Here is a 22,870-nt window from a genome sequence, read left to right as displayed (position 1 = left end):
TTTTTCTAACCTCAAGATATTTGACTCTAACCCAACTTATTTCTAAACTCAAATTTACTTTGCAATTTTCAGTTTGGGGGAGTGATATGTCCTAGTGTCCGTCTGATGTAAGTACTCCTAGGACCTTGAGACAGATCCTTGCATTCTTTAGCCAACCCCATCCTACAGGTTCAATGCTACACGTTCTTCCAGTGCATATCCCCAAAATCCAGGGAAGAAGCCACCTATGGATTTAGTTATAAGCTTTATCCCTGCGAAATAGGACGAGGGTTGAAGGCTTAAATAGAAGATGATTCGAGAACGCTTTGTCTAGTGAAAGAAGTCAGGAAGACTCTGCATGATTGTGAAGCTAGGGGAGGGGGTCCTGCTGGGGGCCCAGGACATGGGTCTTTTCGTCCTCTCAGCCCCTTAACCCTACCCCAAAGCCTCTCCATAAAATGGTCTGAAGCTATTTCGTGCTATTTCGAGTAAAACAGAAGCTCTCCTAAGCAACCCCCACTTGTCATTTGCCAGCTTCTCTGTAAAACTCACTGGTGGATGTCGCAGCAAGCTGAAGACCCATGACTTTCTCCAGTACCCCCCACCATCTCTCACCGCTTATGTTGGCTGTAATTATATAAATTCAACCATGTATAAGCCAAAAAGAGAGGAATGCGTGTTGTTTCTTTTCCCCACACAAACATGGACTTCTTTTTCTTTTTTCTTAAAGCTCAGCAGTTCATCTCTATTTGTCTTTTGTTCTAACTCCTGACCACACAGGTACTGGGTTTTCTTTGAATGCCATCGGGTGACCTGGCTCCCAGCTGCTTCTTTGTACGATAGCCATTGTCTTCAGTCTCTTAGTACAGAATAGGCTTGCAGCATTAAGAATCCCTTCAGACACGTTCTCATCTCCTTCATGAGGGTGGGGAAGAGAGTTCTAGAAAACTATGCACTAGGTCCAACTCACTGAGGAACTGCAAGAGGATCAACTTTTAAATTTTCTTTATTTATAGACATTTTGGAACCATTTAAATCAACAATGAACTTTTTTAGACAGAACATACCATGTTTATCTTGAGGTACACATTGGGCCCATTAGATAATGCTCTGGAAAGTAACACAACCGTTAACTGGTAGTTAACACCCCCGGTTTTCCAAGCAAAGAACCTATAAAGACGGTTACAAAATTCTTTGAAAAGAATATACCCTTTCCATTTAAATCAAGGAAAACTCCCCCAATTTTTAATTAATTGAGTTCAATTTTTAGGCTTAGCTTAAACAATTATTTTAAATGAAACTTAATATGAAAATGGGAGAAGAGGTTGATATAGCTAAGAAATGATCTGAGCCCGAATACATGAGATTGTAAACAAAGGAAATTTATAATCTGATAAGCTCATTACAAAATTCATAGCCTAAAAATTAGACAGAGCAGCAAAATTACAGAAGATATTTGTACATAGTTTTAACTGATATCACGTTTACCCCTTGTTTCTGGTTTTCACAATGAGATCAATTTTAAAACACAAGTTTTAAAGACTAAAGTTTTAAAGACTAAACTGCAATGTGACTTGACAAGAAGGGGCCATGAGAATTCCACAATATTACAACCCCACAGCATAAAAAATCCTACTTTCCATCATTTGCATTCTGGGCATTTTACTCTTTTTGCCCTAGCAGCCCATTGCCTTTATATTACTAGATAAAGAGTGGGAATTGATAGAATGGTCATAGTTTCTGAAAGTCTCGTGTGTCCAATAGCAGATTTAACTTTTCTGGGGGACTGACATTGAAATTTCCTTTGAATGGTTCACGAGGTACTTTGGAAAATGGTTTTGTTTTCCAGTTTGTTATTCAAAATGTTAATTTTATGCTCTTTAGGCATGATGAGTAGTGACTTGTTACACAAAGTGTTTGGAAAATGAAGGACCCTCTATCCATCCACATCCACCCCCTGAACTTCTCAAGGAGTTGTATGGATGGTGTGCAGGTGGTTCTGGAATGTGAGCAGAGGGTGTTTATGCCTATGTCTGAAAACAGTTGGAATGGATTGTCATAACAGTTTCCCATAAGATTGTTTTATTTCTACATGAGACAAGAATAAACATAGCAATTTAGTCGAATGGGCAGCTTGCTGAAACTTCATAAACTTGAATGGTATATGTGGGTTGAAAGAGTGTAAATGTAAATTTCACAGTTCATAAAGTTGAGCAGCTCAACTTCAAGGAGAAATGTGCCGGCGTTTACAAGATTCTGAGAAAGAATAGGTCCGGGAGTGTGTGAGTTCTCCCTTCCAGCATGAGTTAGGTCCATATTCTACACTTTAGCTGCTTGGTTTGGCTTATTCCTGATTTTCTTTTCTGATGGGGGCCATGAATTTAAACCCCAAGGAGGGTCCTGTTTAGACAGACTCTTTCCCCCAAGCCCCATGGTCACCGCACTGACTGCAGGGAACCTGCCAGATATGCTCAGTCTTGACCTGGTTGTGTTAGCAAAAGTTCTGCTTCTGGGGATCTCTAGAACATCATTTCTCACTGCGAAACTGCAGCTCTTAGCAGGGAAAGGCCGGTTCCTCCCCGTCCCTGCACTGTGTCTCTTGCTGTGATCCTCTCTGCCTCTACGTGCCTTGTCTAGTCAGGGTGCCAAGGTCCTCTACAAAGTGTTCAGCTCAGGAATGGCAACTACATGTATCTGTGCCTTTGGAGATGCCAGAAGATAGTTATCACAGTTAAAAACATTCCTAATCGGTAAAAGAGAACATTAGCTAGTGGGAGTCAGAGATACTTTCAGCCTCTAACATATTCTAAGTTTTCACGATCACGTGGCGTTGATTTTCTTACCCCTTTAATAAAGCCTGCCATTTCTTCCATCTGTGATTCTTTGAAGACAGAACACACTTAACTCTCCATACATCCAACTGCCCAGAAGATTTCCTGTCTTTCTCACACATATGCAGTCTCAGCAACTGTGATTTTAAATATAAACATCATGAGCTCCAAGAGGGCTTTTTTTTTTTCAGCATTGTCGAGTCATACCAGCATAGTGCCTGGCAATAAAAGGTGCTCAACAAATTTGAATACATGACCCAAAGGCCATAGCGCCTGCCCCCAAGTAGTCTCTATATTGCCACCAATACAAACTCGATGTACACATGCCAGGACAAAAACCAGAAACTATTTGTGTCAAGTTTTTGCAAAATAAAACATAAAAAGAGAAACATAAAAGGAGTCAGCTGTTTATGTGGGGCAGCCTTCATAGTAAACCCAAACCCGCTCTGTTCCTCCCGCCGGAATCTGAGAATTGTGTCCAAGGGTCAGGTACTTAAAAGCAGACTCAGCAAGGATTTGCTAGAGAAAAACGTGCAGCGTTTCAACTGCATCCTCTGTTTTTATTTTAAAAGAAAGTGCTGAGAGGTTAATGTTGCCATGGAAGTGGTTGCTGACACAGAGGGATGTTTTTTTTAAACATGAAAGTCACTGAGGGGTCTCATGTCATGTGAGTGCAGGACCGGAAACTTCCATATAGATTTTTCAGTTACTTCTGAAGGGGCGCTCCAGTTTTCCTTATGGGATGCATTTTACCGAGAGTATTTACATTTTGGGAGATGTGTGAAGGGAGGAAAAAAAAATGCCTTAAAAAAAAAAGATTTAGGATGGAAAATGAGAAGAGGTTCAATTCACCTCAATTCTAAACCAGGAGATGGATTAAGAACATCTTTAATGTCAAGAAATAAAGCCATATTGCATATTGCATGTTGCGTTATCGTGGGTCTTGTCTTTACCTTTGTTTAGGTATTTTGGTGAGCAGGAAGACTGGATAAAAAGATAGAAGCCAATCCTGCAAGTCACATTGACGCCTGGTGGGCTGACCTCAGTCACAGATGTCTGCACATCCAGAATCAGACTTGGGGGGGAGGCAGGGCTAGGGCTGGTGGCTTGCTTGGAGAACTAGAACTTTTCTAAGATTTACATTCCTTCAAGAAGTCAACAATGATGATGAGGCCATATTTTGGAATTTTTAATCACATCTGTCAAGAACCATCAGAATAATGTCCTGGAATTCTTGGAATAAAAGTATGGTAATAATGTATTGTCTTTGGACGAGAGGAAAGAAGAGGCTTATGAACGAAACAAGTGTACTTACTGATACTTCATAAAAAATTACTCAAAAGATGAAGGTCGTAAGTCTGATTTTTGAGCTCTCCTGAAGCACAAGCGTGTGGAGAACACCTAATACACTCTGAGAAATGCTCTTCAGACCTCTTGCTGTTAGACACCGGGGAAAAAAGAAGACCCTCAAACCGGAGATGAATTACCCTCTGACAAGAAACTACCATTTTCCCAGACATCGGCATGCAAGTATTACATGCAAACCACCGCCCATGGGCTTACAATCAAATTTAATTCTTTAATACAGACCCTCTACTGATTTCTTCCAAGCTTTCAGTGATGAAGCCGAGTCAGACTGAGCTTCGAGGGGAAGGGTTCTGAGAATCTTTGGAATCATTCTGTCCACTCTTCCTAAGAGCGTCAACTTAGTTAACAGCCCCCAACCTCAATGGATCTTTGAAAGTGAACAGATGTTATCTAAAATATCAGACTAATAATGATGTTTAAAACATGTTTGTATTGTGTATACATATATACACATATATGCATATATTCTGGGTTTTTTTTTTTCCACTGCTCAATAAAATTAGCAGCAGTTACAGATAAATTATTGTGGTCATGATTTGTATTATTTCATACATCCTCTATCAACATGTGACTTTTGGAAAATGCCTTTTGATGAAAAGATCCCCACCAAGCATATAACAAACAGTAAAGTGTCATTTCATATCACTAACATTTTCAGGCACAAGAGTAAAACAATTAGCACTGCTGAGCAATCCAAACAACAGAGCACAGAATAGTTAATTGTCTAAAGTCGATTCCCCCAAAGGAGAGAACTGTTGTTCAAAAAGTGTTTTTTTTTTTTTAAGTTCTTTTTTGTTGTTTTGTTGTTTTTTTGATTCTTACGGTTTTCAGCTTTGGCTATTTTGTAATAAATATCATACCTTCTCGCATAAACCTACTTGGGTGAGAATTAGTTCTCTGAACATGCCTTTTGTCTTTGAGCAGCTGTTGAGTGATGTACAAGGCACACCTGTAAGTGTTCTGTACAGCATTTTTATTGATGTACAAAATAGCCTGTTCACCATTCAAAAACGTAATCTGCATAGTAAGAGTTTCTCTTATCCCTATTTACAGAGAAGGTTTTTAGTGCAAAAAACATGGAATTGTGTCCCAGCCCACCCCTTCTAGCACACACATTTGTCCGTTTTGTTCAATGCTAGCTGGGGTTATTTGGCTATATTTTGGGCCTCCAGCCGTTAATGAATTGCATTATTTTCTTCACCTGCAGTTTGCTCAATTTGAAATCCTCGGAGAGGATTTCTTCCGTCAGCTGAACGAGCAAATTCCCATCGATCTTTTCAGTAACGAAGAATGATATGACATCTTCAGACAAACCAATAAACCGTAACGACTTGGACACTTCTTCTATAGAGAGTCCCGACAGGTCAGCGGGCGGCTGCCATGGGGAGCCATCGCCGCAGGACCTGGGGGCCAGTTGGAGGTGGAGCGGAGATGAGAAAGGGTAGGTGACGGAGAAGATGTCCTGCATGCCCTTTTTAACAAAGTACTGGTCCTCAGAGAGGTCCGGTGACCCAGACTCGGGGTCTTCCTCAGCACCATCAATTTTCAGAGGCAAAGGAGAAGTGTCCGAGGCGGCTTTCTCTTCCACTGGTTTTGGAGCCCTGGGGGGTAAGGCAGGGCACGAAATACTCTGCTTGGTTGTGTCAGCAGCCAGAGTTTTCTCATCCGTGCTCTCCACAGAGTAGCTGGCCGACTTGGGACAGGCAGAGACGCTGCCGCTGAATTCTGAAGTGACGGAGCCAGGGGGACTGGCCGAGAGCTCATGGCCGTCCAAATCAAAGGGTGCTGGGCAGTTTCTCTTTGGTGTGCCTGGTGTCTTCTGTCGCGGGTAACTGTAGCTCCTGCTGGGACCCAGCAGGAAGTCGCTCCTGGTCTGGCTCTCCGACGCTCCCGAATAATGGTTGGGCCACGAGAGCCTGGAGGAGAGCGTGTCAGCAGAGGGACTTCCCATCGGGGACTTGAGGTCCACAGAATCAGTTTTCACGCGGTTGCAGGGATAGCAGGACACAGGCGCACTTTCGGAAGGACTTGTGTCGCTTTTAGGAACGCTGCTTAAGAGCAAACACAGAAAGGGAGGTGAGTCAAAAGTAGCAGCCAAATATCGAGCCGACCCTTATCCCCCAGATGTCACTTCTGAGTAGAAAAGGACAGCTAGGAAGAAAAATACAGTATTTCTTATCATGAATCCAATAAAGTATCTGCTAACTTCACCGGGTTTTAAAAAAAGTCTTTAAGTTACTAAAATTCACCGATAATTACACAGATATGAATTATAATGATTTAAAAGGTTATAGTAGAGGTGGCAAATATATATATATATTTAATTTAACTAACAAGAAAATCACTGTGAGTGGGTCTGGATCTTTACGATGAGAAAAATTCTTTTTTTTTTTTTTAAGATTTTATTTATTTATTTGACAGAGAGAGACACAGCGAGAGAGGGAACTCAAGCAGGGGGAGTGGGAGAGGGAGAAGCAGGCTTCCCGCCGAGCAGGGAGCCCGATGCGGGACTCGATCCCAGGACCCTGAGATCATGACCTGAGCCGAAGGCACACGCTTAACGACTGAGCCACGCAGGCGCCCCACGATGAGAAAAATTCTTAAGCCATGTTTAGGCTTATCACCAATAGGTCGTGTGAATGATGAGTAATGTCTGCAGCAGGTCAGGGTGGCGTGAGAGCTGCAGATGGGGCCTCGTGCCTGTCATCCTTGGGCCATGTGACAAGACTACAGCACCAGCACCTATGACTCTATTTCCATCCCAAAGTCTGAGGTGAGAAGAGATGCGTCAAACACAATGCTTGCCTTGGCTTCTATTCAACTGAGTAAAACTAGCGTAAGGATTTCAACGTCCAGAGAACAAAAAATAACTGCAAAAGAGAGCTATTTTACATGGTGAAGACCAGACATGGAGCAGTGCCTTCAACTTGGGGGCCATATTTTAAGAGTGACAGGGAAGCCAGGGTGTGCTCAGAGGTGGGGTGACCAGGCTGATGAGGGACCAGGCAGCGATGCCAGGGGAAATAGCTGGAGGAACTGAGGCGATCTCTCTGGAGAAGAGAAGACTTACATCTTAGCTGACTTCAAATTGTTCACGGGCTGACAAAGAGAAGCAGGGAGGATCTATTTTTTTTTTTTTTTCCCCAGAGGTAAGAAACAGTTGAAACTTATGTGGAGATAGATTTCAACTGGATATAGGGAAAGATTACCAAAAAAAATCACTGGCGTTTGCCAACGATGGAATGAGCTGCAGTGCAAAAGAAGGAGCTCACAGCACTGGAAGGATCCAGACAGAAGCGAATGGCTACCAGACCGCAGCGGTCAAGAAGGGATTCCCGTAATGGTTGGAAAGGCAGAGCAGAGCCAACGGGACCCTTTCAACTCTAGGTCCCGGTTGAAGTGCTGTTGTCTGCTTGTGCAGAAGTGGGAGTGGAAAGAACGAGAGGCTGGTTTGTGAGAGCTGGTGGCACTCCGTGGCTTGCTTTAAAGAGAATCCAGTCAGCCTTTATCGCGGACTTCCTCACCTACACCGTGGTTTCTTTTCTTCCTAGGACACTGGTTCTTCCATCCTCTCTTGAAACCAACAGGGGCCCCATCATGCTTTTCCAGCGAAATTCTTTTGTGTTTAAAGAACACTTCCTCTCCCACCTCCTGCCCAGGCTACAGCTACCCTTGGCACTGTTCTCCAGAAGCGGTGAGCTGGCCGACAAGAAGACGCGTGCCCTGGCGTTAAGACTTACATGTCGTGCAGCCCTGACGAATAGTAGGACAGGGTGGGGCTGGGAGAGCGAGTCTGCTGCCGAGCTGGCTTGGCCGTACGAGGAGGGACCGAGGGGCTTGTGGACAAAGGCTTTGCGCTTCGGGGTGGAACAGGAGGGGCGTTCAGGAGCCGGCACTCTTCCCTGACCTGGCGCGGAAAAGAACACTCTGGGTTAGCAACAGACTGACAACGGGTCAAGTTGCTACTCTTGAAACAGTAACGGCAGGGGCGTAAGGCGGGGTGGAGCGAGAAGACCGCAGCACATGAGGAGGATGATAAACACAGGTGCTGCCCGAGATCAAATCCACGCCTGTCACGAACTTGGCGGGACAGACTGATTTTCAAGGGGACTGCGTGGCAAACGCCAGTGGCCACTGAACCATGGCCAGTAACGTGAACGACAGTGAGTTCAAAGGCCAGTGACGTGTGAGCTGTGTAAAACGGAAGTATTAAGAAAATAAGGACGTAAGGCAATTATGATCTTAATAGAGGATCAAACTCTTCTACTGGGTTGTGTTTATCCCCTGTTCAAACTGAATTCAGTGTGATCCAAACCTTCGGGACTGGAGGCTCTTCTCCAGGGTGGAGGCTCCTTCTGAAGTTAGGTGCAGGGCTTCTCACTCCTAAGTGTGCATGTGAATCACCCGGGATCTTCTCAAAGGGCAGACTCTGGCTCAGTAGACCTAGGGCGGGGCCCAGGAACCTGCATTTCTAACTAGCTCCCGGGTGTCACGGATGCTGCTGGAACAAGGCTGCAGATGGAGTAGTGAGGCCGACCTCCAAACCCCAAACAGCACTTTTCATGAGAGCTGCCTCTGACTTCCTTCGGCTTCACCTGGGAGAGGATTAGGTGACCTGTGAGGTCCATGGCTTGTATGAGTCTGCGGGCTGTTACCCCCCCACCCCCCCTTTTCTGTTCCATTCACAGAGGCATTCGAGAATAGGGTTCTTTTTAATGAAGCAGACATTTTTAAATGTACTTCTCTGTGTCAGGCAGCAGGGGGCAGTTTATACCCGGTTCTGCTAGTCTACCAGAAGCCACACAGGTTAAAAACAGCCAATTCCGACTTCGTCAGAAAGGTCCTTGCCTGCTTTTAGGCCGTGTTCCCAACAATTTTTTCACCTTTGCCTTCAATTTCTTTCTGTCCCCGCAGCTCTGGGGTAATGAGGACAATGAAACAGCAAGCTTCCATTAGCTTTGGTATTGGGTTTGCTTAAGACCAAATAAAATAGGTTCACGTGCCATTGCATCCCCTACACCTACACGGCACACTGGGCCTCTAACTGGCTTCCCAGACCTGAGCCGCTTGCCAGAAAAAACCAGACGCTACGGAAAGTCACATGACCACGCAAACCTCAGTTCTAAGTGAAATGGAAGCAATTTAAAAGGTCTCATCTGTTGCATTTCTTCCTAGCACAGAGGATCATTGCTCCCACCCGGAGGACCCATAGCCCTGGTTATTGGGACCCACTGGTGATCGTTTTTCATTTGGAAAAGCTCTTTAGGCTGAAACGAAGTATTCTGAGCAGCAGATTCTCTTCTCCAATAGCTGTAGGCTTTTCCCTTTTGAGTTTTTAAAAAAGAGGTAGTGGATGACTACAGAAAGAAAATCTGGGAGGACATGGGTTTGGATAAGGAAGAGAGAGAGGATTATTCAGCTGGCTCGGGGCGGGGGGTGGGGGGCAGGAACTCCTGCACCACTGGAGGGTCTCCTTTTCTTTTCTTTTTTAAGATTTTATTTATTTATTTATTTGACACAGAGAGAGAGACAGCTAGAGAGGGAATACAAGCAGGGGGAGCGGGAGAGGGAGAAGTAGGCTCCTGGCTGAGCAGGGAACCTGATGCGGGGCTCGATCCCAGGACCCTGGGATCATGACTGGACCCTGGGATCATGACCTGAGCTGAAGGCAGACACTTAACAACTGAGCCACCCAGGCGCCCCCGGAGGGTCTCCTTTTCTTAAGGAGCTGAGAATCAACTAGGACACTGAAAACCTCTGGCCGGGTTACCCCACTGGCTGGCTTTCAGGAGTATATATTGGTTACAAAATAAGTAACCAAGATAGTGAGTCAGCTTCCGTCTTGTTAGTGATTTGTACAGGAGCCAACTATGTTTCTTTTCTTTCTTAGGGACTATCTATAGAATCTAGGATGGATGGGTGTTACTTTATTATACCTGTGCCTGATTCTGTTTATGCTTATGGTAACAGGAATGGAAAACGTATAAGATAAGGAGCCTGTCCTATAGCTTTTTAATTTTTAAAATAAACAGTCCCTTTTCAATATGGGTTAGAGAAAAGCACAGGAGAACATGGTTAATGCTGAATTTGATTTAGAAATTTCTAAGTTCTGGAAGTAGTCACTAACTGTGACATTTCATTAGGGCTCACTTACCTAGATGTCAGTTATGATATGCTGAGATGTCCATGACAATATGCATTTTAATTCAAAGTAACTGACTGACTTAGGTCTTGGAACACAGAAAAGCGGCCACCTGTGACCTATGGGAAGTCCCCTCTTCCTGTTCTTCTAACTAAGGTCACTTTGAGCTGGTTCTGCCATCCTCTTCTATAATGGGGCAGTCCCGAAGAGCTTTCCAATAGGTTTCCCACATGAGAGGAGGTGTGGAGAGGAAGTAGTGGAAAGAAGCATTTGTAGGGCACAGGGCCCGGGGAGGTGAGCTATGGCGAACTGGAGTGTTTATAGCTAAACTCCAGACTATATCAGAGATAAAGGAAGTGTTTGGGGTGGCCACAGGACTCCTGAAAGGAGTAACAGAGTGTGTGTGTGTGTGTGTTTCTCGCTCTTAGGAGATGGGGTGGAGTCAGTGAAGAGATGCTACTAGAAGGCCAGAGAAAGGTTCTCTTCCCTTGTGAGGAGAGGGCTGTTTGGGTGTCATTGTGAGTCTAGTGGCAAAGAATCAGGCTGATTTGAAATCCATTTTGGAGAAAAGGTAGTTGAAAACAAAAACAAAAACAAAAATGACTTTAAAAAGACCTGGCCCATGACAAGAATTCAGGTGTAATTTTGTAGAGGTACAAAAGGGCCAGCTTGTGCTGCTCCGAGCAAGTGTGTTAGGGCCGCTTGGCACTCAGAACAGCTGACTACCTGCTCTCTACATGTTACGTTTAACTTGTTACTTCCTTTCTTTCTATTTGAAAGATTTTGTTTTAAGTCATCCCTACACACAACCTGGGGCTCGAACTCACAACCCCGAGACCAAGAGTTGCATGCTCTACCAATGAGCCAGCCAGGAGCCCCCAACTTTATTACTTTCAACTTATTGCTGCAGATTCTCAAATGAAGTCATATGCAGTTTATGGGAAAAACTATACGCTTTGGTGAAATATATACATTTTGGGATCCAGAAGTTACAAATAGTGAGGGTTTACTGTGCCATCGTACTTCCTACCTCCTACGCCCTTATAACAGTAATTGTTCTACTTTGCTTCTTGATTGGATTCAACATGGAACATATATACCCAAGAGCAGTGTAGTTCTTTTTGAAATGAATTTTATCTGACAATAAAAAGCAATTTACAAGACTGGATGGCCAATCACCCTATTTCCAGTTTCCCTCATATTCAATTCCACTTTCAAGTGCTACATTTTCAGTGGATTCCTTGTAAAAGTCTCAGCATGTGGCTTTCATCACGTTACTTCCCATCTCCAGTGGCACCCTCTGATTGCTGGATAAAGTTCAGCCTCCCCTGCTTCCCACTGAAGGCTTCTGCAGTCTTTCTGGCTATATTTGGTAGCCACAGAAATTACTCCTTCTTATTCCATCTTTCTAGTTATTTCTCCCACCACTCCTCTATATGAGCACAGGTCCATCCAAAGAGGCAGGTTCAGCGTCGCCTGGACACGCCTGTCCTTGACTGTTCCTCTCTGCTGTGGTTACTGCCTGTCTCTTCCTAAATGCCACTTCCTAAGGCTCAGTCCCAAACATTACATGCTTGGTCTGAGACCACTGCACGTGGCCACCTGTACATGTCACTGCTTCTGAACTCAGCTCACACTGTTTATATTTACTTACTTTCCATGTATAGTCAATTAGTCTGCAAGTGAAAATGGTAGGGACTGTCATTGTTGTTATTGGTACCCTGTGGATGACAGAGTTTGGGGATTCGTCACCTCGGGTACAAATATGTCCCACAGGGCGCCTGGGTGGCTCAGTCGGTTAAGCGACTGCCTTCGGCTCAGGTCATGATCCCGGAGTCCCGGGATCGAGTCCCGCATTGGGCTCCCTGCTCAGCGGGGAGTCTGCTTCTCCCTCTGCCCCTCCCCCCTCTCATGCTCTCTCTATCTCATTCTCTCTCTCAAATAAATAAATAAAATCTTGAAAAAAAAAATATGTCCCACAGAATGCTAGGTAGAGGTTAACAGATGTCACAAAAAAATACAACAAAAAGGCACTTTTATTTTAAAATGTATACTGTAAGAATGCCTTTTATATTTTTATGTGGAAATTGTTATTGATAAGTCATTTGGGCTGGATGTTAATTTTTTGTGTGTCCTCATATTAGCGTCGATCTCGAGAAAAAGTGCGCCAGAAGACCTGTCACATATGACCACGCTCAACTCTACCCCCACCACACTGGGCATAGCAGGAGTGTGAAAATGACAAAGATGGTATTTCTAAATTGGGAAATTGTCAACCCCCCCGAAAAATTACTACTCTCAATGAGGATATTACAGAATACAGCATGGCTGGCGGACTAGAGTCCTTCTCTTCCTGTCCAACACAACATGTAGGGCAGCACGGGAGGGTGAGGTACCTGGATTATCAGGAGTAAACCTCCAACACTAGTCCTGAGCGACGGGCTGGCGTTACTATCACAGATTATGCATGACCTTTGCTACTGGTTGATCATTTCTGGTTACGAGTAGTTTGGGTGTTTGAAGAGAAGCTCCTGGCTCCTGCTGGTTAGGACAGCGTCAACGAACACAACATGGACTCAGGTGGCAGCAGGGAGAGCTGGCTCCCTGCTGTCCCCAGAGCCTTGCTTCATGAATTCTCTGGTCTAAGCTCTTCTTTCCGGGGCGCCTGGGTGGCTCAGTCAGCTGAGTGTCTGACTCTTGATTTCAGCTCAGGTCATTACCTCAGGGTCATGGGATCAGCCCCGAGTTGGGCTCTGCACTCAGCAGGGAGTCTGCTTGAGATTCTCTCTCTCTCTCTCTCTCTCTCCCCCTCTGCCCACCCACCCTGCCCCCGCTCGCATGCACACACACAATTTCTCTCTGAAAATCAATCAACCAATCTTCCTCTTCCCAGCAGTTCCATCTCCAGTACAATTATCTCATCCTTGCTCCTTCACTGCAGGGCCTTCCCTTTCATAAAATGCTCAATGATTACATTCTTATCAAATGTAAGACACCGCTACTCAGGATTAAGAAAACTTAGCATTCATGCAGCAGACTGCTAATGCAGGGCTAAATATAAAGGTAATTTATTGAAAGGCGGGAATGGTGAGTTCTGCTCTTTCTAGAACACTCTCTAGTCACCTTTCTTTAGTGTACAAGGCCTATTCACGTGACTGCCATCTAACACACTGACATAATTTAATAGTCAGGGTTTGAAGTAAGCTGTAAAAGGTGTGTGGGGACTAAGAGCTGAGATCAGAGCCACTATCTACTTCCACTGTCCCTAAATGTCTGAAGAACATGGCCAACCCTTTCCCTTTTCCTACACACTACATTAATTCCATTTTGCTATTGATTTGTTCAAATGTATGTTGAGTGCCTATCACATGCTCACTGAGCTACTGTTACGTATACAAAAATGAGTAAGCTCACGGAATTAGTTGGGAAGAAGGGAGACAAACATATAATCAAGACACAAATTGGTTCTGTAATAACAGAAGTATAAGAGCAAAGGTTAGTAGGAGCACCATTAATTTATTCAAGGTGACAGAAGAAGAATGAATTCATAGGAAGTTGTACTGAGAAAGTCTTCAGGAAGAAGGAATTATGAGTGTGCAAAAGGCACAGAAGCATGAAAAAAACCCCCACCAATGTGATGCTTGGGTCTGGGGGCTTCAATGATGAGGCAAGTACTGGTGCCATTTATCAGACAAAGAAACTTAGAAGGAAGAACAGAGCTTGGGAGAAGCCAAGGAGTTCTGTTTTGAAAATACTGAGCTTGAGTTTGATGCTATACCAACAGGATCTGCGTGATGGTGGCACTGGGATCTCAGACGAGAAGCAAAGCAGGCTGAACCCCTAAGGAATGGGCAGAAGAGGAGACAAAGAAGGAGGAAACGAGTGACTCTATTTTAGCAGTCCCCGAGCAGAACCCTGCCCAAATGGCATCAAAGAAGTGAAGGGAGGGGAGGACAGCAGAATGGCGGTGTAAGGATGAGAACATGTCAGGAAGTCAGGAAAGATCTGGAAGATACGTGAGAGTTAGCAGGTCACTGCGTCTCTTAAGCAAAAGAAATCAGAATGAAAAAAAAAAAAGAAAAAGAAAAAGTAAAAAGCCTGGAAGACAGATTCCAGTGAGTCAAAGGCAGAACAGGAGGTGAGGGTGGACTCAGGAGGGCACATCACTCTTTTCAAGAATACTGACTAGAAAAGAAGGAAGAGGCGGTTATTAGAAAGGGACAGTGGATTGAAGAAGGCATGGCTTTTTTCTCCCTAAGCTTGGAAGAAACTTTAAAAATGTGCCCGGGTATATACATGCACACACATAATAACCTGGAAGCCTCCTGGAAGTGCTTACTGACTCCTAGGACCCATGCTTTCCCTTCATTTAAGAAGACAGAGAGGAGAACAGACATTTTTCCATTGCTTTCTGCCTTAGCCATTCCATCACTGGCCACTGTAAAGCTAGGAAAGAAATTAAGGGTAACTTACTGTCTAATAGCCAGAGCAAAGATGGAACACACACCCAACAGAATGAATGACTTAGGAAAGTTTATGTTTCTAAGTGAAGGTGGTCAACAAAGTCAAAACCCAACCCCAATCTTTGGTTGAAATCAAACGCGTCATAGAATGGGACTATTTTCTTCATTTTCAGAATACGGTCTATGAAGTTTAACTTGCTTTCCTGACTCCGGGAATAGCAATTAACTGTCCTTTCTCCTCTCCGCTCCCTTCAGCTCTAACTCCGTGTGGCTGGGAGGGAACTGAGCACAGTGTAAAGGACCAATCATTTGTGAAAAATGGACAAGAAGGTCTTCTCCCTAAATAGCCACATGTTAAAAGTAATGCATGAGAATCTAATCAAAGTAACAAAGTTCATTATTGCATGGTTTGAAAACAAGGTTACATGTATTTGTTAATGTATGTTTATTATATGTAATGTTTGTTACACATAATTAGAGCATTTTATATACATTACCTATGATCTAATTTCTTTCTCCTGTGACATTAAGTTTTTCTCACACTTCTAGGGATTAAAAGAATACAAGAAACCAAAGACACACCAAGTTATGAAACAGCACAGTGTAGGGATGGGGGGGTTTTGGTATAATATTCCTTGGAAAGTTTTCATTTCTTGGAACTCTCTACTTGTCTTCTCTGGAAGAAATAACACTTTTTATACCTTTTCACTAACTGGACCAAAGAGACTGCTTAAGAAAAGTAAATGGAACACTTACTGTGACATCTTTCGTGTAGCCATCTTTTTGGGGGAAAAATCAATTTTATCACAGTGTACTCAACTTTTAAATCCATGGCAATGGATCTGGAGACACCTGCTGACAAGGACATACACTTCCCTTGTCTGTGGTTTAAAACATACCATCACATGCCTGAGGGTGAAAATCTTCTGTCTCAAAGATCATGCTGCTTAGAATCGTGGGCAGTCACCGAAGAGATTTCGGCATCACTTAGGCGGGGTAAGGATCATTTTGTTTCTTTGTTGACAGTGATTCAGAAAATACCCAGATACTTTAAGTGAGCTTGATCTACAACTGGACTCACCTGTACTGTGAATTTTCTACTCTAAAAAGCCAACTTCGGGATAATGTCAGCAATCGAAAGAAAGGAGTTTTGTAACCATGCTTCCTTGAACTTTGCAACTTTGCCTTCAGTGCCTGCCCTCTGCCCTGGATTTTATATTGCTTCCCACACTCCCTCTCCCAGATAACAAAATCATTACAGCCTTAAGAAATCTTATTTATAAAGAGGCTTTTATACAAAGAGTTCATAACCCTGTCACATACCCATCAGGATATTTTCAGCCGAACAGAAATGAAAGTTTATAATGACAAAATAGCAATAAATGAAACTCTATGTGATTAATTACTCAAGGGTAGATGTGATTTACAGTCAAAATCCTGATTCTTAGATGAATACTTTTTTTTTTTCCTTCTAGTTTTATACACTGACGATAAGGACCTAAAGACAGACCTAGGTTTGAAATGACCTCCAATCTCCCAGCCTCAGGCAAGGGAGGCAAGGCGGAGGCCACTTACTGGGCGGCAAGAAGGGCAAGTGGTTCTGAAAAGAATACTTGTTTAAATTCTAGGGTGCTTCTATGGACTCAGAAGAAGGAATATGCCACTGGGGGAGAGAATAAAGCCCTTTTCTGAGCAAGGAGTATAATACATGATAGATCTATTTAAACAGTATATAACCTTCACATTAATGTGATTTTGTGCAAATGGTACTCAAGAGTGCAGATCTGAAAACAAGAGCTATCCCACAGAATATTATAATTATTAGCATTCTCATCATTGAGACTTTCAAACGGACACAGGAGAAAAACACTTCTTGGTTTAGAAGGTTTCATTTAAAAACAAATAACCTACACGAAACCAGAGGCAATTAGTTTCAAAATTACCAAAACACAGTAATAATTTAGTCCTTATTTCAATTAACAAATGGGAATGTAGGTATGGCTTGCTCTCAGAGTACTCCTCAAAAGTCGTAATTAAAATTAATTAAATGTCAAATGCCTTAGGAGACCTCATTAATTAGTGGAATCCTGAGCGAATCTTTTTGTAGAGCAATTACTTTGAAAAATAAATAGTCACTTCCAGATTAATCTTTTTAGTACCTAAACCTGAATATTACCATGTCAGATTTATTTAAGAAAATCTGGCTTTTAATGCCTTTTCTAATGTTAACATTTGATACAGGGCAAAAGCCCAAAGACAAAATAAAATAAAAACTCAGTCAAATCAGTTCTCACAGCCACTTCCCTTAGTTTATAAACAAACATCTTTTTATAGCTTTTTTCCTAACTTTGGTAGTCATGTGAGGTCCCTAATTCTGTAGGGTGGATACCTCCAGGTGGTGACACCTGGTTACACCGTGACCTAGCCTAGCCATGCTGAGGAACAGAATTTGCCAGGACAACTTGTTAGTCTTTTTTTTTTTTTTTAAAGATTTATTTATTTATTATTTATTTGTCAGGGGCGGGGGAGGGAGAGCATGAACAGGGGGAGCGAGAGCATGAACAGGGGGAGCGGCAGGCAGAGGGAGAAGCAGGCTCCCCCCTGAGCAGGGAGCCCGATGTGGGGCTCAATCCCAGGACCCTGGGATCATGACCTGAGCCGAAGGCAGACGCTTAACCGACTGAGCCACGCAGGCGTCCCAGCAACTTGTTAGTCTTAATATTTCTATTCAGGTTTGTCTGGGAATTTCAGTTTCTTGACGTGAGCTTGCAGCCTTAGGGCTACATGTGGCTTTTTCCCAGGTGCTCTAAAGCTCTTCAAAACCCCAACTGCCCCCATGAAAGGATTCGACATTACTGGGGTCCAGGATGCTGAGCATTTCTGTACCTCTTCGATGAGTACAAATCTGGCTCCACAGCTTGGTAACTATAACATTAACACCTAGCTTATCAAATGGATATTTTAATTAGCAATAATCGCGCCTCAGATGGGAAGAATGTTTTGTTATTTTTAAACCCAATTAGGTTTTTGTAATATCTCAGAGACCAGTAAAATGAAACTATCACACATGCTTTTGGAATGTGGGGACAAAGGGCCCCTGCCTGGGTGCTGGGCTGACTATGGAGGGAGAAGGGCCTGTTCCCGTCAGCCTCCTTGACTCTTTGAAGAGGTCTTATACCCTCATTAAGAAAGGACTGAGGGAAAAAAACCTCCCAAAAAATCATTTTCCATCTGACCCTAAATTGGAATCTGTCCCATATTGAGTTACGGCTACTATTTACTGAATGCTTACCAAGTGCCAGGGAACAGTGCCAAGTACTTTGTACAGTACAACAATGCAATGAAGAAGCTGTTATTCTCCCCACAGAAACTGACTCAGGGAGGTTAAATATTTTGCCAAAGGTATGAAGCTACTATTTAAGGGTGAGGAGGATTCAAATCCATGGCTCCTTTTTTTTTTTTTTTTTTTAAAGTAGGCTTCACACCCAGCATGGCGCCCAGCGCGGGGCTTGAACTCATGTCCTTGAGATCAAGACCTGAGCTGAGATCAAGAGTTGGATGCTTAACCGACTGAGCCACCCAGGCGCCCCTCAAATCCACGGGTCTTAAAGTGATGTTACATGCCTCTAATTAGAATTGCAGCACAATGCGGGAAACACAGTAAGCGTTATCGCTGAAGGGGAAAGATTTACTCTCACGGTCACAGAAAGAAACAAAGACCACCAAAATGTGCTGGAGACAGAGCACAAGTACGTGTTATAACTTCAGACACTGAAACAGGAAGGGAAGGAGGAAGAGAAGAATTAGGAGAAAAGGGACAGGTGGACATGCAATGGAGCCATTCTATCCCTGGATGTTAACACGAATGGGTCATGCACTGTGGCAAGTAGACTGCATTCGCCAAGTACCAGCTTTGCTTCCCTTACTATGAAAGACATGCTTTCTTTGACTCTGTTCCATTGCTCCAGCACCTTCTATCCCTAAAGACCTGGTGGGAGTTGTCACCTTCCCAGATGATGTCTCACTTGAAAGCTTATCACTGTATTTAATTATCAGGCAGGATAGCTGTTAGGTACATGGTATGTCTTTCTCCCAGGACTCACTCCAGTATAACTTTCCAGAGAAGTTTTATTTAATTCTGTGGGAACGCTTGAATTTATGCCCCATTAAAGTTCCCTTTTGAAAATTACAAGCTGAAGCCACATCTAACAATTATGACATTTCTTTGGATCCCACATAGTTCCTAAAAATGGAAAACTCATTTCATGGTCACAGAGCCAAGAAAAAATATGACTTCATTGGAAATGCCTAATTTTTTAAAGTAAATTAAGTGATTTCAGGTGTTTAAAAAAAATTTTTTTAAGATTATAGCATTCTATAAACACTGGACATGCTCTGAAAAGACTCTCTTGTAAGACATTACATCTGAGACTAGAGACCAAAATCTCCTCCTGTGAAGTTTGCTTTTGCTTTCAAATTTAACTCTCATATTTTTTAGTACCAAGGTCAAGAACACAGCCTCTTAATATTTATGTTCTTACTCATCTTTTATTACACCACAGAAAAAACAACTGGCGCTAGCTTCCTATTTCTAGACTTAGTTACATAATGACTTTGGGTATGACCATTATGGATGAGTCAATCAATCATCTGACAAACATGAGTTCCCACTATGTGCCAAGTAGGACCAAAGTTCTATAGGAACAGCTCACCTGGTCACACTCCTATTGAAGATCAGGGTTCCAAGCTTCCAGTAACATCAAATATATAGTTGAGTTGAGACACACTGACCACTGCTTACTTTCCCGGAGGACTGTCCCCTTAGTTTTTACCTGCTTTTTTGGGGGTGGGTTGGAGTGGGGGAATATCCTCTGACATGAATAAAAATACCAAGGACTCTAAACTTCACCAAAACTTCCCCGAAATTTTCCACAGCCCCTACTAGGTACTGGGATCTCTGGGCTTGTGTCTTGAGGTCTATGGAAGATCCTCCAACGAGCAAGGTAAAATCCAGGTCTGCAATCTCTGGGGAGTTCCTGCATCTTAGAGCAAACAGCCAGGGTGGGGGAGGAGTCCCCCTCAGGAAACTCTGTAGCAATGAGGTCCCTGCATGGACAGCTAAGCGGGATGCCTGCCCAACATTCAGGGCTGTCCATGACCTGGCTCCAGCCTTTTCAGCCATCACTCCCCTTCCATACATTCTAGTCACCCTATTCTACCAACTCAACAGCACTTTCTGTTTTCCCTCACCTGTCTGTCCCAGCTTCCTTCCATACCTTTGCTCATGCTATTCTGTCTGGAATGTCCTTCTTTCTCATCTCTGCTCTTTTAACTCATGCATGTTCCCTCAGCTCATTTAAAATGCCATTATCTCCATGACGACTTCTCTCATGCATCACCCAATGAGAAGTTTCTTTCTCCTCTGAATTCCCACACATCGTGTCTATCTCTCTTCTATTGTTTATCACATTTTAACCTGTATGACAGTCATTGCATTTCATTTGTTAACTTCCCTATAAAATTGAAAGATACCAGAGTCCAGAGTGCAGGTCTTATTTATGGTCCTATTTCTTGCATCCCACTCAGTATTTCCATGGTTTTGAAACTGGGTTCTGCACAGCTGCAGGGTTCCACAGAGGTGTCCTGAGACCACCACAGGGAGCAGAGAGAATAGATGCATGCAGAGAGACCCTCCCCCTAAATGTGCTTCAGTCAGATGGGTTCTGAATTCTTCTATTTATTGTGATTTGTGTAAGCTTTTTTTTTTTTTTAAAGGATTCTGCCAGATAGGAAAAAAAAATTGCAGTAGACACTGTCGAATAAATGAACAAAACTATACCCAATGTCTCTAATGCTTTCACAATTCAGATATAATGAAATCCAATGATTAAAAACAAGGAGCAAAGGTTCAGAGAGTGCCTGTCAATGAAAGAACATGGTCAAAACAGAGGGCCCTTTCTCCTGTCCTGTACTGACCTTTTTACAGTAAGATTTGATAGAAGCCTCTGGAGCCGTGAATGAGTTCTGTTTAAGGTGTTAAACAGAAGCACGCTGGCTCGGGTTCTGCTCTGGTGTGTGTCCATGTACACAAGCACACCTACCATGCTTTGATCTCAATGTAACTTCAGGGAAGTTGGAAGGATTAGAAACCACGCTGATGTCTCTTGATCCCCACCCCCACTCCTCTCCCCCAAATAAATCTACTCTTCCTTCAGTCTGCCCCACCACTGTAACTGGCACTGATATCCACTCTGTTGCTCAGGCTAAAATTCTAGGAGTTTTCCTTGATTTCCCTCTTTCCTTCACTACGCACACCCAATTTATCAGTAAGTACTGTCGGGTCGTTCCGAAGCCGCTCACTGCTCCCCGCCATCCACTGCTACCACCTGCTGTGGTTCAGAGCATCGTCATTTCATACCTCCCGTACCGTAATGCCTCTTCTCTGGTCTCCCACTGTCTGCCCCCTCCTCCCTATTATCCATTCTCCAGGCAGCAGCGAAAGGCATGTTTAAACCTCTTCCTATTCAAAACTCTCAAGGTTTTAAAAACTTGAACTCCTAACTGGTAAAAATAATCTAGCCGGCATTTATATTTCACTCCAAATGAAGCAAATTTGCTCATCCCGATCATTTCCCACTGGGAAGTTTTCCTTTCATTAGGAAAGAAGATAAATTAGTAGGTGACCGAGCAGAGAGACGGAAGGACTGACACATCACTAGAGAACAGAAATGACTTACGGCTTCAGATTTGGGAGGCACTGGAGGTGGAGGTAGGGCAATCTCTGAAGACTTCATGGCTACTCCCAGAGTTCCGGGCACAGGAAGAGGAGAGGTCGCACATTTGGACCGGACGGACCCTCTAGACTGATCGCATCTGCTCTTCTCGCTCAGGGAACGCGTGAGAGGCTGATGGCTGGGCTTGCCGTCCTCCAGCCAGAGCTCTTCATAAGGAAGCTCTGACTTCCCGGGGATGCCTGCCGATTCTTCACCGGATTCCGGGAAAAGGTAGTCGCTCCCACTGTCACCCAGGTCCTGATAGGGCAGGATGTCATGAGGAAAGGGGGCCCACTCGCCCCCCAGGTCCCTGCAGCCATGGAGGTTCACCTCACTGTTGCCATGGAGATTGTTGCCATACACACAGACGGAGAGCCGGTGGAAGGACTGGGTGAGCTCATCGCGGGCATAGCTAAGAGAACTGGGCACGTGGTTGTGGCCAGAGCACCGGCCCTTCTTGGGGCTCTTGCAGTCCTCATTCCAGTCAGTTTTCACATCTCGGACAGCCCGGGAATACTCGTCGATGTCGAACTGTTCTTGGCAGATACCCAGCCAGTGATGGACCAGGGTCTCGGGCCACACGTCTCCCTTTACCAAGTGTTCTGGAAGGCTAAACTTGGGGACCGTCAAATGCAAAGGGAAGTGCATGGGGAGGATCTTGTTGTTCCGCAGCACACAGCAAACCACCACTGTCTTGGTCTGGATGTTCACAAACTTGTAGCGATGCCCCTCGCGGATGAAGTGGAGGTCGTACGGGTTCCTGGGTGGAGGGCTGGGCACAGTCACGTTCACGGGGAGCCTGGTTTTCTCCACAATGTTGCGGATGGTGTGTTCGCCCTCCTGCATCTGAAGTTCCAGGGGACTCCGGGTGCTAAATCTGCCCTTGCACTGGAATGGCAGGCTAATGCTTTCATTGGTCCGATGATTCATGCAGATCAGGCATGGCATTTTGCCTTTTCCCAGCTTGCTGATGGAATTGAGCTTCCCGATCTTTTTGAAAATTGTGTTGAGTCGTGACTTTTCCTTGAAAGTCTTTGCGTACAAGATTTCTGCCTGCCCCATGAGAGTGAGTTCATCCCCAGTACAGAGGGTGATGTTATAAACTTCGGTGTCCTCGTTGCATTCACCTGAAGCAACCTACAATAGGATAAATCAAGTTTGAGGTGAGTTGCCTTTAGTCCATTCCCACAGAAAAGTGGAGAACTTGCCAATAAGACACACAAGCACGCATACAAAAAGGAAAATGCTGTTCCCATACTAAATTTAGCCACTCCGTTTCTTTTATAATGTTTATATGGCTAACAGTAACAAGAA

At 44.0% G+C, this 22,870-nt stretch overlaps 1 protein-coding gene across 2 annotated transcripts in view; it reads right to left on the bottom strand.

Moving 5' to 3' along the window:
* Positions 1 to 967: 967 nt before the first annotated feature.
* GAREM1 (GRB2 associated regulator of MAPK1 subtype 1) overlaps positions 968 to 22,870 on the bottom strand; it is a 188,049-nt gene continuing 166,146 nt past the window's right edge. The window contains exons 4-6 of one of the 2 annotated variants that reach the window (XM_081801439.1): positions 21,521 to 22,693; positions 7,919 to 8,085; positions 968 to 6,229 (exon numbers count right to left, since the gene is read on the bottom strand). In XM_081801439.1, the coding sequence (XP_081657565.1) occupies positions 5,332 to 6,229; positions 7,919 to 8,085; positions 21,521 to 22,693 (2,238 nt within the window). In that variant the 3' untranslated portion in view covers positions 968 to 5,331. The remainder of the gene's footprint in view (positions 6,230 to 7,918; positions 8,086 to 21,520; positions 22,694 to 22,870) is intronic. The other variant, XM_081801440.1, reaches the window with a different exon arrangement.

Source organism: Leptonychotes weddellii, chromosome 13, assembly GCF_054177405.1.
Source record: "Leptonychotes weddellii isolate Sample4059 chromosome 13, ASM5417740v2, whole genome shotgun sequence".
NCBI lineage: Eukaryota > Metazoa > Chordata > Mammalia > Carnivora > Phocidae > Leptonychotes > Leptonychotes weddellii.
This window is presented reverse-complemented; position numbering and strand designations above follow the sequence as displayed.